The sequence below is a fragment of the Coptis chinensis genome, chromosome 7, assembly GCF_015680905.1.
Source record: "Coptis chinensis isolate HL-2020 chromosome 7, ASM1568090v1, whole genome shotgun sequence".
In the NCBI taxonomy this organism is placed as follows: domain Eukaryota; kingdom Viridiplantae; phylum Streptophyta; class Magnoliopsida; order Ranunculales; family Ranunculaceae; genus Coptis; species Coptis chinensis.
The window spans coordinates 34035219-34053106 of record NC_141462.1 but is presented as its reverse complement, the minus strand read 5'-3'; the positions used below and the strand labels follow the sequence as shown (position 1 = coordinate 34053106).

The window sequence follows — 17888 nt, the reverse complement described above, 5'->3', positions numbered from 1 at the left end:
TACAATTTATGTATAGTTCTAACAGAATCATGCTGTACTATTTGGGCTTTCCAAAAGGACCCTTCACTAATCAATCATTTAAAAACAAATCCAAACTAATTTAGCGAATACATTGTTATTATCCAAGAACGCTGTATAAATTCCTTAGAGAATAATATCAAAATATATCAAATAGTTGAAGTTTTCAATCTCATTTACAATCAAGATCAACGAGTATGGGCTTCGTTTTTTTCCCGGAAATTGCTATTTGGTTAGTATGTAGTTACCGTTCTTATAGAGTGCACTTGTTTTCACTTGACTTCCGCAACGGAGCAATAAGTAATTTTGCTGAACTTCCTTTTGGAATACAGGTAACGCAAGTGAAACTTCTTATGCCACAAAAACATTACTTTGCGACGTCATACAAAAATCAACCGTACGGATTTGAACAGTGGTGTACGTCATGTATATGTCGAACACAGGTGTTTTCGGGGTGCAAAGAATTAAAGAAAGAGCAGAGGTTGAACCTTGCTCCCTGGTGATATGATATAACTCCATTTTTATTATAGTTTTTAGAACTTTACATTCCCTAATCCCTAAACTCCATTTTCCCGTTAGGCAGGATCGAACCAAGACCTTGGCCCAACCTCCCAAGTCTTGACCAGTAGGCCACTGGACTACTCCACTTGAGTGCATACAGATAAGCAACTTAACAAGTTTTAAGTACTGCGTTCTACATTTTAATCATCTATTCTACTATAATCATCTTAACAGTAGAAAGAAAACCCCATTTCAACCAGAATGTTAGCAACCCATTTATCGATTTAGCTCACACAGAGACATTTTTCTGAGTACAAAGCATATGGTAAAATGATGTACAAACATCTAGAATACTGCTGGAAATGAACATATCAATCGTAAACATTGCTGGCCATGCTACATTATTTCCATCTTTGCTCACCTATATTTCAAGCCAAGAAAGCTCAATCAGAAAATCTCTTAAAAACAATTACGTATATGAACCAGATAATCCAGAGGTCCCAAGAACTGAGACCTGCAATTTAAAATGTATACACACTAAGGATTAAAAAAAGAAAGAAAGAGAGAAATACATTCTTCCAATACAGCAGCATAAACAGTTGTGTGTGAATACGTGTTTTGACAAAGTTTTTCAATAATGACGTGGAATATAGAGAAAATCATCCCTGGTTGGCCAATTTACATCATGCACATAACATCACCATACAATTTGTTTTAAAAGGAAAACAAGATTCGACCAGGGTATGCTGGCCATAAAACTTCACATGTTGTTAGGTTTATAAAAGGAGAAGGAACTTAAACTGAAGAAAAAAAATAAAAACAAATAGATAAAATCAAATCAAATCATCAGAGTCACAAATAAGCCAGTTCTGACTCAAAGATATCATATGTTATGACCAATTGAATGCTCAACAAGAGCAAGGAGTTTACACATACTGACCAGTTCAGACATCCTAATGCTAAAAGAACTTTATTCTTATTGGTCTTTAGTAGATAACTACTTTTCCAGGTTTCCTTTATGTTGGAACTATACATGCCCAGATAAATCCAAAAAATCGCATTTAAGAAGAGCCTTTATGGAAGGATTGATTACGAGAAAAGGTAACAATTCCAAGTACAATTGGATATCATAGACGCCTGGAACACTATTGTTGACTAAAAGCAACAAGTCGATGTGGTTTAAAGAACAAGCATGATGCTTTGGTTCGTTTTCAGATTTCCTATACAAGTAGTGTACGATTATGTAAACTCGCTATTCATAAATGCCTAACATATTAGCTACATAACTCTCAGATGACAAGAACCATTACAAAGAAAGATCGATACCTTGCCCCACTCCGAACCAAGGCCACTGCACCTCATTTTCAGGCATATCATCTTTGCCCCCAATTCAGTCTCAACTTTCTTCCGCAAATAGGTCTCATCGGGGGAAAATGAACCCAAATAAGTACTGTAACGTTCATGTGCCACACGAAGTGCATTCGAGAACTCATCCGACAGAGGTTGCACATTCTGCAAGTTAACCAAGTCATAATTTACTGAACTGCGGAAATAAACTAGGAAAGGGAAAAAACGCCCAGGTCTTACCTCTCCACTCAATCCAACGGTATCATCAAGTTCCATTTTCAAAGATATAAGGATGCCACCAAACTGCTCAACAGCCTCAGCTGCACGGAACACATTAGCCAAGACCTCCTGGGCAGACTTGTCATCAGTGCTTTTATACAATGCTTTTTTGGCATCTTGGATGACAGCATCACTTGCAGCCATTAGATCCTTAAAAGGGTTCTTAATATGAGGATCTGTTATGACAGGCATATGACTCAAATCTTCACTAAATAAGTGCGTACTCCCAAGGCCTAGTGCAAAAGGAGGCCTGCAATGTGTCAGTTCCCAATGATAGGCCATATGTTTTAAGCAATGCACCTATGTTGCGCTTAAAGCCAGACAGACATATCTACGCGAAGATACAATCAGACAATTTTGGATCCTCAGGAATGAATATCTTAGGTGGAAACATATAGATAAAGCAATCAAAGGAAGTTCCTTAGAGTTGTGAATCCAGGCTGTTAATGTGAGTAAATTCTTATGTATACGAAGTGGTAAACTAATTCCTTTGAATCAATAGTTAGCAGAACACTCCTTGCGGAGACTTTATGTTCAGATGGGAATCTTTGTTAAGCTATCCTTAGCAAGATTTAGTTCATTATGTTTGGTTTTCTTTTAGTTGGTGTTGTAACTTTATACGAGGATGTCTCATCCTATTCCTTTGTACTCTCTGTTTATACATATAATGCATCTCTATCTTCACCAATAAAAAACAAATAAAAAAATTAAATAATCAATAGATTCTCCATACCAATCAAACAAATTGGTAGAAAAAAAGCAAGAACCATATGACGGGTAATGAATGTAACTGCTCTACTATTGATGATTGAGATGGTTGTTTATTCTTATAAATGAAAGAAACAGGGATCTGCTTTAAGCAATCAAGGCCTGCTCTGCTGATGAATGAAATATGCACCCATACACAGTTCCGAGTGCTGAGCTACAGGTTCCATACGAAGTTAAACAAGCAACAGAAATTTAAACAAGTAACAAAACCACTCATAAATACATAATTCAACGTTTACATCGATTTTAGAATACATCATGGTTGCTAGCTAATGAGAAAAATTCCACCACTTTCAGCGAATAATAGTCGGGCTCTATTTAGAAACATAGATGTCGACTTTTGACATGGCATGTGCACACGAATGGGAAAGTGCTGGCCAGCACAGACATGCAAAATAGCGTCCTTAATAACTTCCCTTTATGCCATCGACATGGATTGGAATACTACGAAAGCATTTAACTCAAACTGTCGAAATAATGGAAGTAGTCAAAGCTGAACCATATGCATCAATGCACTTATGAAAAGGCTCAAATATTAGAATCAAGACTTGCATAACAATGTTCATGGTAAAATTCGTGTATAGGTGCAAACTGAAAGAAAGCCGAGTCAGAATTAAACTGATCAGATGATGTAATGAATGGGGGTCTGATTCATCAGAATGCAGTCAGATGGAAAAAATGCATCTATGACACGAAAACTGCGGAGCCAAATTTGAATACACCAAATTGAAACTAAATCTAAAAAACCAAACATCCCATTAACGTCATTGAAGAGCCCATAGATTGGGGTAGATACTTAATTTGTTCAATGGTTCACATGAAAAGATCCAAAAATACTACCAAGTAACCAAACACAAAAATTTCTACCAAATCGAACCATTTTCAGATAAAGGATTATAAACGAGGAGGGCAAAAGTATCATACCTCAGCTCAAAAACACCTACTAAGAAAACAATCACAATCTACTTTGAAAACATTTATATATAAGCCAGGCACTGAGTTACAGCTAACTAACCTAAGATTGAAACACTACCCTTCAAATTACAGTACAAAGATAATCAAATTAACCCAAAGTCACCTTCATTGAACTCACACTACTTTTCAATTGAACATTACACCAAAATAAAACAAAACTACAAAGTGCACAATTTATATTTAACTAAATTAACAAAACCCCACTTCAGATATATCCCATCAAGAGAACTGCAGAGGAAGTGCTGAAAGAGACGCGGTTGGTGGACTGCGAGATGGAAGAGGGTTTTTGTCAAACTGAGAAAATGCTTTTGTGGTGTTTGAAAAAAAAGGGGGTTGGTGTAATAAATCATAGAACTTTTCTCCTTAAGGTGGACCTACATAGATCATATAATACAATTGTTAAACTATGTCCGAGTGATATTAGGTAGACCCACTAAACAGTGATCATAAAGTTACATGACCTGGTCATTAACCCGTCTCAAATCCCACTTGTCAGGTCATGACCGGTGTATAAAATGAGTATGGGCTTAACTATGTGCAGATACTATTTACAGGCTTAGGCATATTTTTATTTTCATGATCGGCTTATAATAGAAATATAACCATATATATTAGTTGAGGTCCCCACTCCAAACCCTAATCTCATTCTCATAATCTTCCCATCCATTATGAGTGAACACGAGAAGGGCTTTGGATGTGGAAGACATAACATCCGCTGCGTATAGGATTTGCTTGGTCACCGTCAACAATGGTTTCAGATTTGTCCTAGTTTAATTCATTTTCTTCTTTGATTGACATGCAATCTTGGGCTATGGGTATCCAAAGAAATCCTAACAATTGGTATTAGTCGCCAAACATGTTAGTCATATGAGAAAACATAAGGTTTAATTTTCTAATAATACAACAAACAAAGTTTCATTGGATATCAATTCCTGATATTCCAAACTGCATGCCAATGATTGTCAACAATGCTGAATGCAATATCTGCTCTGTTTAAGGAACTCACCTGATCAGGAGTTAGAAAAACTGATCCAAAAAAAGTTGCTTATCATATCCTCTTATGTTTTGTTGAAGACTTTTGATCATGAAACTTAGCTGCACTAAACGCCACGAGATTCAACACCTTCCTCTTGTGAACCTGAAATTGGACATAGACGTCTGGTATAAGTATGTAAGCTCACAGAGTCACATATGGAATAACAATTGAAAAGAGAACTTGTGTGATTTCGCACTGAACAAATTACTTAGACATAGTGACACCTCCCTGAAGAACTGTAATAGCAAAAAGGAACATCTATATAAAAGGCTTAATATTTCTCAGGTCAAAGGTTTGGGAGAAGTGGAGGGATACCCCTTTTGGGATGTTTGTGTTCCGTTGGGAGGCTTTGCCTCACATGTTGTAATTAGTTTAGCTTTCTTGTATTCTCTTTGTTGTTGGTTTTTTCTTTCCTTGTTTCTTTTTTACTCTTTCTTTTTCTTGCCTTGTAGTAGGAGATCTCATCCTTAACTCCCTATATATATTAATATAAAACTTCCATTTTACCAATCAAAAAAAGAAATAAAATAAAAAAGATATTGTTTCGTATGATGTGCTCAACCAAATGAACTTTCAAACATATTAGTAACCAAATGCTACTTTCACTAAAGTTTTTAGTATAATACCATAAACACGACTAGCTAGTATTACAAAGCAACATAACGTCACAAACAACTTGTTCCAAACTATATGACACGGGCGAGGACACAGACGCAGTGACTCGGTTATATCTCAAAAATATAGAACGCGGACGAGGCAAAGGACACGGAAATTAATTAATAATTGTAATTTTATTTTATATAAATTAAACATTATAAACTAATTTAATTGTACCATAATTTATAAATTCAAAACTATTTAAGATTAACAACCACAAGATTAAGATACATATTTCTCAATCAAACTTTAAAACCGTGTCATAAGCCTTAACAAAACAAGAATAAAAAAAAAATGAGTTTTTTAACATTATTGTGTTTTATTTTTTCCATTTTGAGTAAAATATCTGCGTCCTGACCACGTTGACTGTGTCTTGACCCGCATCCGTCCATGCATCTGCGTCCGATGCGGACACTACCTGTTTATAGGTACGTCCGTGTTTCATAGGTTCCAAACCAAAACAGAGGAAAAAGTATGTAAGCTATATAAAAGTTTCCAAAAGTCCAACAAATCACACCACAAGATCCGAGAGGCACGTCCACCTTTTAGAATGATAGTCGAACAGGAAATAAGCAAATATGTTATAACTAATAATCATCCTATGTGAGACTTCCAAACATCTGAACATATACATTTAAACAGTCACATAAATCCATGTTGTGCGTTCAAAAAATAAATTATACATGCCAATATTCCCTAGTCATATTGGTTTTGATTTTATTCTTTGGAGACACCAATAGAGGTTAGCAATTACCATGATTGACAAGGAGTTCGGAGTAACCCGATAACTTCAAGTACCTTTATTTAAGGTGAATACGGGTCTTTGATTTATATAAGTAAATACTTTAACATAGGAAAATTGCAAAAACATATATAAATAACAAATTAATCAATTAGAAAAATTAAAATAACAATAATAATTGTGGGTTCAAATGAAGAGAAGAACGTAAAAAAGATAGCAAATTAAAAGTAAAATACTGTTTAGACTGATAAACTAGTTCAATCGCAAGAAGAATAGAATAAATTATACGATGAAAACTGACAGTAAAGAGCAGATAATACTAGTTAATGTAATGACAGTATATGAAGAACTTACTAGTTAACCATAAAGTCAAAACTGAGCACATTACCTTTTGGCAGGTGCTTGAGAAACATCTCCATTTCTTTACAATTTGGTCCACTTTCCACAAACAAGTCCACTAGAAGAGAAGTAGTTTTTGCATTTGGTAAGAAACCCTTGTCAGTCATGGTATTAAGAAGTTGCATTGCCTTGTGCGTATCATTTTTCTGGTCTAGGAATCCTTGGACCAGGATATTGAATGTTAAATCATCTGCAGCAATACCCTTCTCTTGCATCTCACAATACAAATCCTGGGCTTCTTTGAATTTCCCTTCTTTAAAAAACCCATTAATCATTATGTTGTGTGTCCTAGTGTCAGGCTGCAACTCCATAGTTGAGAGACTATAAAAGATTTCCTTTGCCTCAACTAATTTTCCTTCTTTGCACATGCCATCAATAATGCTATTGTAAATCGGTACATTAGCTTTTGTTCCATTATGTTCCATTGCGTCAGCAGAACAACCATTTTTGAAGAGGCCATCCATTAATGAACTATATGTGATCTGGTTTGGTTTTTCCCCACATGCTATCATGTCTTTCCAGAAGCTCTTTTGCAACCGAAACTTCTCCACTCTTGAAAAATCCACCTATCAGGTATTATAGGTTATAGTGTTGGGTTTGAATCCCTTAAGTTGCATCTCCTTGAAAACTTGAACTACCTTGCCCACCCTCTTAGCCTTGCAATAGCCATTGATCAAAATGCTATAGCTAACTACATCAGGACCATGACCTATAGTGACCATCAAATCGAAAACAGTTTTTGCCTCCTTCATCCGCCCTTCCAAACAGTCTCCATCCATCGAACTAGTGGATGTGACTACGTGAGACTCCTCGCCTCTTTCAATCATTGTCTGGAATAGTTCAAATGCTTCTTCGACCATCCCGCCTTTGCAGCCAGCGTCAATTATAATACCATATGTGTGTCTATTTGGTATAAGATTCCCCTACCTGTCATTTCATTCAACAATCCTATTGCATCTTTCCCCTTTCCTGAAGTGAATAAACCATCAATCAAAGCATTGTATGTGACAACATTAGGAATTATTCCTCTTTGAGACATCACTTGTAACAAATCAAAAGCGCCGTTTGTCCTGCCTTGTTTACAATGCTAAAAGTTACGATTCTGTGCCAACATTTTGTCCAATAAATGCATGGATTCTTTCCATTGGCCAGATCTGCATAGCCCGCAAATCAAAGAGTTGTAGGTGATAACATTAGGTGTAAGGCTTCTGGAGGTCATTTCCAGCATTCGGATAAAAAGATCCATAGCGTCGTAGGCTTGCTACTTTACCCTCTACACACAGCCCCTTAAGTAGGGTGGTCAAAACATGGCCCAAAATATCACCGAGATATATTTTCGATATATATCCACCGAATATTGAATTCTTTTTTTTCCGAAATATATTGAAATTTCTGATATAAAAGTTTATATCACCGATATAATTGATATTTTTGAGATAATCGATATATATCAGTTGACTTTTTGACTAATTGTTAATAATTTAATATTGAAATTTCCAAAATATTCGATATATCTGAAATATATTGATGAGATATCCGAAATATATCGGTGAAATATTTGATATTTTAAAAACTTTAGACTGGTCACCAAAAAAACCGAAATATCCAATATATCCGATATATCTCGTTTTTTGAGTACACCGATATATTAATCGATATCGAAATTTTAGGCCTTAGATCAAAATAACAACATACCGAAATCAACCCGACCCATATTGGAGTAGCAATTGATTAGTGTAGAAAGTGTAATAATATGAGGTTGAATACTTTTGGACATAGTTAACGCGAGAGACAAGTGGTCCTAGTAATTGGTTAAAAGGGAAAATGGAAGGTGAGTGTTTCATCTGAAACAAGTTATTAAACAGACCCAAAATTGTCCCTGATTTATATCTGTCCCGTACAAAATACGAGAAAGAGGAAGTAGAAAAACAGAAAGAAAAATTGTTCTTCTCCACATCGCCAGAAAAATGTGTTAAATTTGGGCCAGCACACTAGAGTCTGTGATATGTCGACACATATCACCATAAATGTACGATATATCGCGATATAGAAGTGCTGGAAGAAGTGAGAGAGAGAGTTCGAATTGAAATGTCGATGATGATGCGGTGGTGCGGCGCAATAGCAAGGAGAGTAGCTATGACCGAACGAGCTGCTGCTTCTGTTGTTTCAAGTTCAACTAATCAATCACCAGTTTTAGTTTTATGCGGACGTGGAGATAAGAGGACTAAAAAAGGAAAGAGATTCAAGGGTTCGTACGGGAACGCTAGACCCAAAAAAGAAAAGAAGATTGAGAGAATCAAGGATAGGGTCGAATGCCCCAGAGACACTCCATGGCCTTTACCTTTCAACCTCATTTAAATCAAATTTTGGTACTACTTAATCTCTACTAATTATTCTTGGGTTATCTTTCCAGTAAGCATTTCTCTACTATCAATTTTATTATTGTCAACACACATTTATATGTTTTTCTCATGAATGCTAGGGAGTGTGTGTTCTTGACTAAATACTCCTGCGACTTGAGTTCATTGTTCTCATGTCTCATCTAATCCACATGGAATGCTCTTAATTGTCGTTCAGTTTTGTAGCAAAATGATACTATAATTATTAGATGCTAGGGCCTGTCAAATTAGGGCAACTCCCTGTCCCTAGATTCTGTTCTGACAGAAAACCCTTGGGTGCAGTGGGAGGGCTCGTGTAAAATTAGACCAAGTCTCTGTTCTAACATAAAACTCTTAGCTGCAAGATGGTCAGGTGAGGTATCTACGACATTTAGGTACATCAATAGAACCAGCCGTAAGAATGCTCTGTACTAGTTGTCATTCTGCCAAGAGAAGACTTCAGAATTTCCATACAGTGCTTGATGGGCGAGCTGTCAGATTCTACTATGACTTATCCAAACTCAAAAGTCAGAAGCATGCACACCACTTGGTGTATCGATAGGCCTTCAGCCCTTCAGGTTTTTGTATACTAGAACCTCTGGATTTGTTGCATCTTGAAGTAAATGCTCAAGTTCGCTTACTAAGCAATGATCCTGATTAGAGTTTCTTCTCAAGTCTTAAATCATGATTAACCCTGATATTCCCATTCAAACAAACATTGTATTATTTATTGAAGTTGTACCCATACATAATTATAATAGGCCGACCAACATTCAATACGTTTCAGGAGATCCGCTCCTTATTCTAGAGAATGTACAAGGCAAAACGAAACGAGGATTGTTGTTACAAGACAATGCATTAAACCTGCACAATGCTCTTAAAAACTACACATTCAATGGCTCTGACGTCCTTCTGGATATTTCTCAGGAAAGAAGTTCAACTGACCAAAATGAAGTTGCGTAGTGGAAAATTTTAGGCAGTAAGACGAGGCGTGCAATTCTACTGTGCTAACACGGTCTCCTGAGAATGTAGCGCAGAGGGCCAGCATTTGATGTTAGAGCAGGAGCCATTGCTCCTTCCGCTACAGTGAATGCTTGAGACATGGAATATAAAGGAGCACAACTTCCCCAACCAGACTGAGTGAAGTAAGCTCCATTTACAAATGTATCCTTTGAAGATCTCCATTTCCAATTCTTCCATCTGCCAACCTCTCTCTCTGTAACCTGCCATATAAATACAACGCAACCTACAACCCACACGTGAAAATCCTACAAAGCTTGATATTGGATGAATTGGATTGAACTAGAGTGTCCATAATTGAGTCATGTTGATATACCTGTTTGGAACTAGGATCGTTTGGCGCAATAAAGTAGTTCCCTTCACTGAGGATAGCACTTCCACCTATGGCATACATATGCCATTCATCATATCTGTTGTTTGCTTCGTGGGCATATCGAGACCTTACCCTGTATTGCAGTTTATTTACATTTAATTAAGGATTATAGACTGTACTGGCTAGTAACAAATCCTCAACTGTGAAATGTTTAATTCGACAAAAGAATAACCTCCCCCACTCACCTGGGCATTCTTTCTATTAAGCTAGGGCCAAAATGGTTAAAGACAACAGTAACTTTCATAATCTTGTCAGCTGTAAACTGATCATTTTGTCCAAACAGCATCACCTTCAAACCCATCCTGTTTAGAAATTGAACTTAATACTAATGATGAAAGATAGCAAAGAACCTGTTAAATGTTTCACAGACAGTGTGATTGGTGTAATTAATATTGTAATATGCAATTACAATATGGCATATTACAATATTAGAAAAAAATATGGGCTCTCACTATTAAGGTTAGTTTTGAATTTTAGTTTCAATTTTGCATTGTTAATTTAGTTTAATTGCTTCTCTTCATCAAATTGAAATGTGTTTTTAGCTAGTGGATGGTCGTACCAATTAGTGTGCTTCCCAGGTAAATTATTATGTCTTCACTCGTGTATAATCCATCTTTTAAGTTAGACTGAACTTGTGTGTTTGCCAGTGAATAGATTTACTTCCTCTACCGCCTATATAGTACTTAATCTATGTGAGTGGTTTATGGTACCAACAACTGTGAGGTGAATTTTGTCTATTATTGAATATAAACTATTCAGTGTCAAACTCTGGACTTAAATTCTTCTTTTACTTTCAGACTATAATAGTCCTTCAGTTGTTTGTATCAATGATAATATCTAATGTGTACCTAATTTTAGAATGGACAGAAATATTAAAGCTTTAATGTGATGGCGGAAATTTGTACTTGATGGACAGTTGGTATGTTGGACCTCAAATCAAACCACATGTATACTTTGCTGTAGGAATCTAATGTTGGTATAAGAAGCAAAAAAAGGGAAACTTATGGGAGTGGTTGGTCATGAGCATGATGGGCCTTAGTACATGGCATTGGTTTAGATGTTTAAGTTAGCACTTAGCAAAGGTATAATGACATTGAGATAAAGGAGTGTCATATGTTTGGTTACCTGTAATTCGTTTTCTTCATGCATTACCATTTACATTGCCCCCTAGTGTTGCTGATTATCGTCATGGCCGGTCATGTACAACTAAGTGTTGGAAACTTGAATTGCTACTCGTTGGTTGCCAAAGTTGACAATGTAGTTTAATACCATCTTCTTGTCATGATTTCTTGTGTACACATTAAGTAATTTCACCAACTACATGTACTAATATGAAATATATAACAATATCAGTGGATTACTCTCTTAGTTTGAAAGACGCAACAAAATGATCATGTTAGAAGTTGAGTGTGCCACTACTAAGAATGTTTGATTGTTTTAACTTCAAAACAGACGCTAAACTCAAATATGTAATTTGTTGATACTTAAAATATTTTGCATGTTGTGTGTTTATTTTTTTTTATTGTATGCTTAGAAGGTTTGCATGTTGGGAGCTATATATGCTTGTTTTGTATTTAGGCTTTTGATTGATTCTTGTAGTTTAAGTTGATATAGGAAAGTCATTTAAAGCTTTAGATTCGTCAGTAAATTGATTAAGATGTGGAAGTTTCAATGGTAGACTAATTGCTTGTGTAATAATCTAGAAGTTAACTAAGGACATTTCTCTAATTTTATACATATTGATTAGGGCTATTGTAGTAATTTTATTTTTTTAACGATAGCTAATTTATTTTAGAATTTAAGCAGTGATTTTTAAAAGGTCTTGTAGATATATATATAACTTTCACTCACCTGTGTATGAGACATATTACTTTCATATTGTTGGAATAGCCAAGTGTATGATGTTAAGTTGTTTTCATATTTGATGCTGCTTAATTACATAAGATTAGATGCACCGTAACCTTATGATAGTGTGCTTTTGGCATGTTACTATCAGGAGGTGGACTTGAGCCCACTAACTCTTTTGATCAGAGAACATAACTTTAATGCATGCATGCCACCTTTTACTTGTTATATAATTCTTGGTTTTTAGATAGAGAAGAAAGGGGGAGACCGGATGGAAATTCTAAACAAGAAGTTTTTCATTTCTTGATCACGCTAATTAGTTATATGTAGTGGCTGGTTAACTTTGAATAAAAGGTCGATAAGGGGTGCTTGTTCCTTCTCTTATTACATACATACATGGGATTGATTTATTTCATAATTGAAGTATATGAAGGACTCACTTTACCTGATGGGCAGCAAGACTTATCTCCTTCATGGATGTGATGAGCTAACTTGATTAGCTTAGTAGATCGATCTCCTTCCTTTTGATTTTTCTAATAAAGTTCAATATTGTTTTTGATCTTTCTTTTGATTGGCTGGGAGATCAAGTCATATATATCTGATCACGGCATATGCAATTACATCAAGTGGCTATTATTTTCTACTTTCCATTCGTTAATATTATTTGAACTTGTGGCATATCCATTCAGTATGCATGAAAGTTTCAAACTTCATAATTCAAGGGTAAATCAAGACTTACGTGCCGACACTTTGCAAACTCAACTGGGTTAATAACCATGACTCATATGAGATGTTGAAAAGAATTATTAGTAATAAGTATTAGGTTTAAGGATAATTGTAGTGAAGGAGCAGTTGATAAGAAAGTGGGCTTTATCTTGTTTTGCATTGGTGATGACTTATTTAAGCTTAGAAAGTTAAGGAAGCTTACCGCTAGAATTGGAAGAAGAGTGCTGGTCGTGCTCTCGATTTTATGAAATTCTTGCCAGTTCAGACTTCCTTTCTGGTTAATTAGGAGTACTTATTATTGGTCATTTTAATGATGTAGTAGCTTCTGATCCTTTGTTACACTCAATGTTTTGTTCTTCTTGGTGACTTCTATATTGGCTTTGAGTGGCCTTAACCATTCTTGGCGGCACCAAGGGGGGTCTTCTATCTTGTTGATATAGCATTGACTGCAACCCACCCATTCACAGTGAAAGTCATTACCTCATTAGAAGTTACGTGAAGAGTTCAGTTGAGCCCTTGTTGCTTCTGATGGCACCCAATTACTGCTTTGTTCTAGGGCTTGTAAATCTGACTTGTGTGCATAGGTGTCACATAAAGAAGATTTGATATGCACGTATGCCTTTTCTTGGGTGGAAATCTAAACATGCCATTAGTTGTTTTAGAGTATCCATCTCTTGTTACTTGGGTATTGATAGTCCTATTGTTATTTTTTTTGTAGGTCAATGACAAACACAAACGAAGATGTGAAGGCCTTTTGTCAAGTGCAACTTAACCAGCTATGTTGATTTTGGTTTCAGTTGGCCTATTATGAGATTGTTTTGGTTGATATTGTTAAAGAACAACTACGTAAATTGTCTTTTTTTTTGGATGTACCGTTGTTTCAATGAACGAGTTCTTTAATGTGAATGGTTACCGGTTATTGTAATTTAAATTTAATGAAATGATACTTATTGGATGTTGCTACCATTATTGTAATGAATAATTTTACTAAATGTTTAGTGCTAGTATTATGATACATACAGGTTTAATGTCATATGCAGGTTATTCAAGGTGGCAGAAGGGTTAGGTTTATTACTAATATAATCCACATTCAGCATTATTATATATTTTTTTTTTCATTTAAAAAGGGTTGTTATCTCGTTTCTAGCCAAACCATCTCAACTGATGACTAGTTGTGTCACTTTTTCACACCAAAGCAGTATTCAGATCCTTATATCTAAAAAGTGAGAACAAAATTAGCTCCTTGTGACGCTTTCACGATGTCCGAGTGTCGTTTATTTCGCCAAAGTGACAAATAAGCATTATTTTGTGTCACTTTTACACTAGAAACTGACACATCATAAGACGCTTTTATATTAGTCCTAAAGTCGACACAAATCAGTTTTTAAGACACTTTAAAAGTGACTCGGAAAGCCCTTTTTTTTGTAGTGATGACTCAATCATGGACATTGCTCCTCTTGTTCAATCCAATTCATCCAATATCAAGCTTTGTATGATTTTCACGTGTGGGTTGCGCTGTATTATATGGCAGGTTACGGAGAGAGAGGGTGGCGGATGGAAGAATTGGAAATGGAGATATTCAAAGAATACATTTGTAAATGGAGCTTACTTCACTCAGTCTGGTTGGGGAAGTTATGCTCCTTTATATTCCATGTCTCAAGCATTCACTGTAGTGGAAGGAGCAATGGCTCCTGCTCTAACATCAAATGTTGGCCCTTTGCGCTACATTCCCAGGAGACCGTGTTAATTAGCACAGTAGAATTGCACACCTCGTCTTACTGCCTAAAATTTTCCACTGCGCAACTTCATTTTGGTCAGTTGAACTTCTTTCCTGAGAAATATCCAGAAGGACGTCAGAGCCATTGAATGTGTACGCAATGTGTAGTTTTTAAGAGCATTTGCTGGTTTAATGCCTTGTCTTCTAACTGCAATCCTCGTTTCTTTGTCTTGTACATTCTCTAGAATAAGGAGCGGATCTCCTGAAACGTATTGAATGTTGGTTGGCCTATTATAATTATGTATGGGTACAACTTCAATAAATAATACAATGTTTGTTTGAATGGGAGTATCAGGGTTAATCATGATTTAAGACTCGGGAAGAAACTCTAATCAGGATCATTGCGTAGTAAGCTAACTTGAGCATTTACTTCAAGATGCAACAAATCCAGAGGTTCTGGTATACAAAAACCTAAAGGGCTGAAGGCCTATCGATACACCAAGTGGTGTGCATGCTTGTGACTTTTGAGTTTGGATAAGTCATAGTCGAATCTGACAGTTCGCTCATGCCATCAAGCACTCTATGGAAATTCTGATGTCTTCTTTTGGCAGAATGACAACTAGTACAGAGCATTCTTACGGCTGGTTCTATTGATGTACCTAAATGTCGTAAATACCTCACCTGACCATCTTGCACCTAAGAGTTTTCTGTTAGAACAGAGACTATGGACAGGGATTTGCTCTAATTTCACAGAAGCCCTAGCACCGTACCCAAGGGTTTTCTGTCAGAACACAATCTAGGGACAGGAAGTTGCCCTAATTTGACAGGCTCTAGCATATAATAATTATACTATCATTTTGCTACAAAACTGAATGACAATTAATATCATTCCATTTGGATTAGATGAGACATGAGAACCATGAACTCGAGTCAGGTTTTACACAGGAGTATTTAGTCAAGAACACACAACAGGGAGCCAAGTCCCTAGCAAGGGATACCGCATTCATGAGAAAAACATATAAATGTGTTGACAATAATAAAATTGATAGTAGAGAAATGCTTACTGGAAAGATACGAACTCAAATATAACCCTAATTGGGATCGTTTCTCCAACAACTATCTATTTTATTCATGAGTTGGAGTTGAGTATTTTGATGGTTCTTTGACACTGTGCTGTAAGTGTTTTCTAGTGATAAAGCTTGCATGGCCGGAGCCCAATATGTTAGTAGGCATGTAAAAAGGAGTACAGAGGTTTGGGAGACCATGTTTGAGTAGTGACTTATATATTGTGTTGTGTGCTATTCAAGCATTCAACTATATATCCTAAGAAAATGACAAATAGGAAAGAAACTTTCTCTAATGGCTTCCACAACCTGAGAGAAATACTCCTTGAGAGAACTACTCCTTGAGAGAATCTTCCTTTGTTTCCACCTTTTTTTCTTATTGCCATTCCATTCTCTCCTTCTCCTACATCCTATCCTTCACATCATCATACTTATACAACTTTACTGCCTGCTTTGATCTTTTTATTTTCTTTGTCCTTTCCTCCTCTCTTTCTGTTAGGTCTTTCTGCTGGTGAGTGTCTGTGATGTCTGGGTCAAGCAACTCGGGGGGTCATGATTATGGTAATGAAGAAGAACTTGGTCCAGAATTTAGCTCCAAATTGACTTTCTCAACGAAAATTTCAATTCTCAGCTGCCACAACTACCATCCCTTGACGAGAATGTTACAGTCAAATGGAAGCTCAATGCTTACGGCAAATTGATTTCTCATCGAGCTTTTCATTATATTCAAGGGCAGCTTCAACTTCAATGGGGTTTCAATGATTTTCGGCTTCAAGTGGTTAAATCTGGGCTGTTTCTTTTTGAATTCTCTTGCGACGATAGGTTGCAATTTGTGCTTGAACAAGGTCCATGGATTGTTGGGGGGCATGTAATACTCTTTAAAGCCTGGGAAATGGAAAAAACTCCTGACAAAATGAATTTTCAAAATGTGGATTTCTGGGCTCAAATTTATCAAATCCCTTTGGAAAGATTCTCAGCAACTACTGGCAAATTATTAGGATCTTCCATTGGGTCTGTTCAACGGGTTGATACACGACGCCACCATAATCGTGATGGCTCTTACTTACGAGTCCACATTGCCATTCCAACGAATGCTCCACTGCCCACTCATGCTGAAGCTTTGGATCCAGCACACAACTTTGTCAGTTACCCTATTAAGCTGGAAAGATTAGAAGTTTTCTGTTTTGAATGTGGAAGGTTGGGGCACGATAAATCGTCTTGTGGCATCCATGAATCAATCAGCTGGGCCAAACGCTATTCACGCCGGAAAAGATACAGTCATTGGTTGTGCGGCTATCATTTTGACCGCTTTCCCCCAGCCCCTTCACAGCCAGCATCTCAAACCACCGATGGCATCCACACCCTTCCAACCACAACAGTTCAAAATTTGCATCTTCAGGGCCCAAGTGGCAGAGGTGATGTAATACATCAGCCTTTTAGTACAAATGGCAACCGTTACTTGCCAAGCAAGGATCAAGCAGGTCCAAGCAACACCAAAGAATCTCATGATGATTCTAGCATGCAACTTGCAACAGCCGCAGAGGTTCCTCAACACTTGGACAATAATAGGGCGCCAAACACTCATGTGGGTGACAACTCTACAATTGTTACTCCTATGGAGATTGTGGTTCCGCCACTTGGCAATGATAGTCTGATGGGGAATCTCGAAGAGCAACACATGACTCAAACTACTGATCCCTCTATTGCTTCTGGCACACTCCATCAGGATAGCAATACCGTGGACGTATCTCCTCCTTTGGTGCATACCGGTATTCCAAGCGCACGTGATAAAGGGAAAAGTATTATTCAGGACAGAGGGCACACCATCCCAGCAACTACAAATGATCTCTCTTTCTTGGAACTTACTCTAGCCGCAGTCACTACAGTTTCTCCACACACGCCGTCAATAAAATCTTACTCTAGGAAAAAAAACATAAAATCAAATCTCCACTCTAGAAAACACCAACCGTCCCTAGTTGCTGACAAAGCCAAAAAAACCTTTAAAAGACATAAATCCAAAATGAATTCTACTAGCACCTCACA

At 36.7% G+C, this 17888-nt stretch overlaps 2 protein-coding genes and 1 pseudogene across 14 annotated transcripts; 1 reads left to right on the top strand and 2 right to left on the bottom strand.

The window, feature by feature from the left end:
• Positions 1–753: 753 nt before the first annotated feature.
• LOC147487210 (succinate dehydrogenase subunit 5, mitochondrial-like) lies at positions 754–7674 on the bottom strand. 12 transcript variants are annotated; one of them, XM_086573082.1, is made up of 5 exons: positions 6712–7674; positions 4895–5026; positions 2107–2395; positions 1846–2031; positions 754–940 (listed from the first exon to the last, which is right to left on the bottom strand). In XM_086573082.1, the coding sequence occupies exons 3-5, from the start codon at positions 2335–2337 to the stop codon at positions 809–811; spliced, it is 549 nt and encodes a 182-aa protein (XP_086429208.1). In that variant the 5' UTR covers positions 2338–2395; positions 4895–5026; positions 6712–7674; the 3' UTR covers positions 754–808. The 12 variants fall into 12 exon arrangements, 8 of the variants coding, with proteins under 8 accessions (XP_086429208.1, XP_086429210.1, XP_086429211.1 ...); XM_086573084.1 differs by having other exon boundaries at positions 754–1033; positions 6712–7340; XM_086573085.1 differs by lacking the exon at positions 6712–7674 and adding an exon at positions 5133–5378 and having other exon boundaries at positions 754–1033; positions 2107–2378.
• Positions 7675–8570: 896 nt separating this feature from the next.
• LOC147487208 (small ribosomal subunit protein bTHXm-like) lies at positions 8571–14027 on the top strand. Of its 2 annotated transcripts, XR_015202115.1 has the most exons (3): positions 8571–9091; positions 10028–11071; positions 13783–14027. XR_015202115.1 is itself a non-coding variant. In XM_086572670.1 (2 exons), exon 1 carries the CDS (start codon positions 8811–8813, stop codon positions 9078–9080), a length of 270 nt encoding a protein of 89 aa, XP_086428796.1. In that variant the 5' UTR covers positions 8571–8810; the 3' UTR covers positions 9081–9091; positions 13783–13921. The 2 variants fall into 2 exon arrangements, 1 of the variants encoding a protein (XP_086428796.1); XM_086572670.1 differs by lacking the exon at positions 10028–11071 and having other exon boundaries at positions 13783–13921.
• On the bottom strand, positions 10108–10794 carry LOC147487209 (putative pectate lyase 16 pseudogene; annotated as a pseudogene).
• Positions 14028–17888: the final 3861 nt, after the last annotated feature.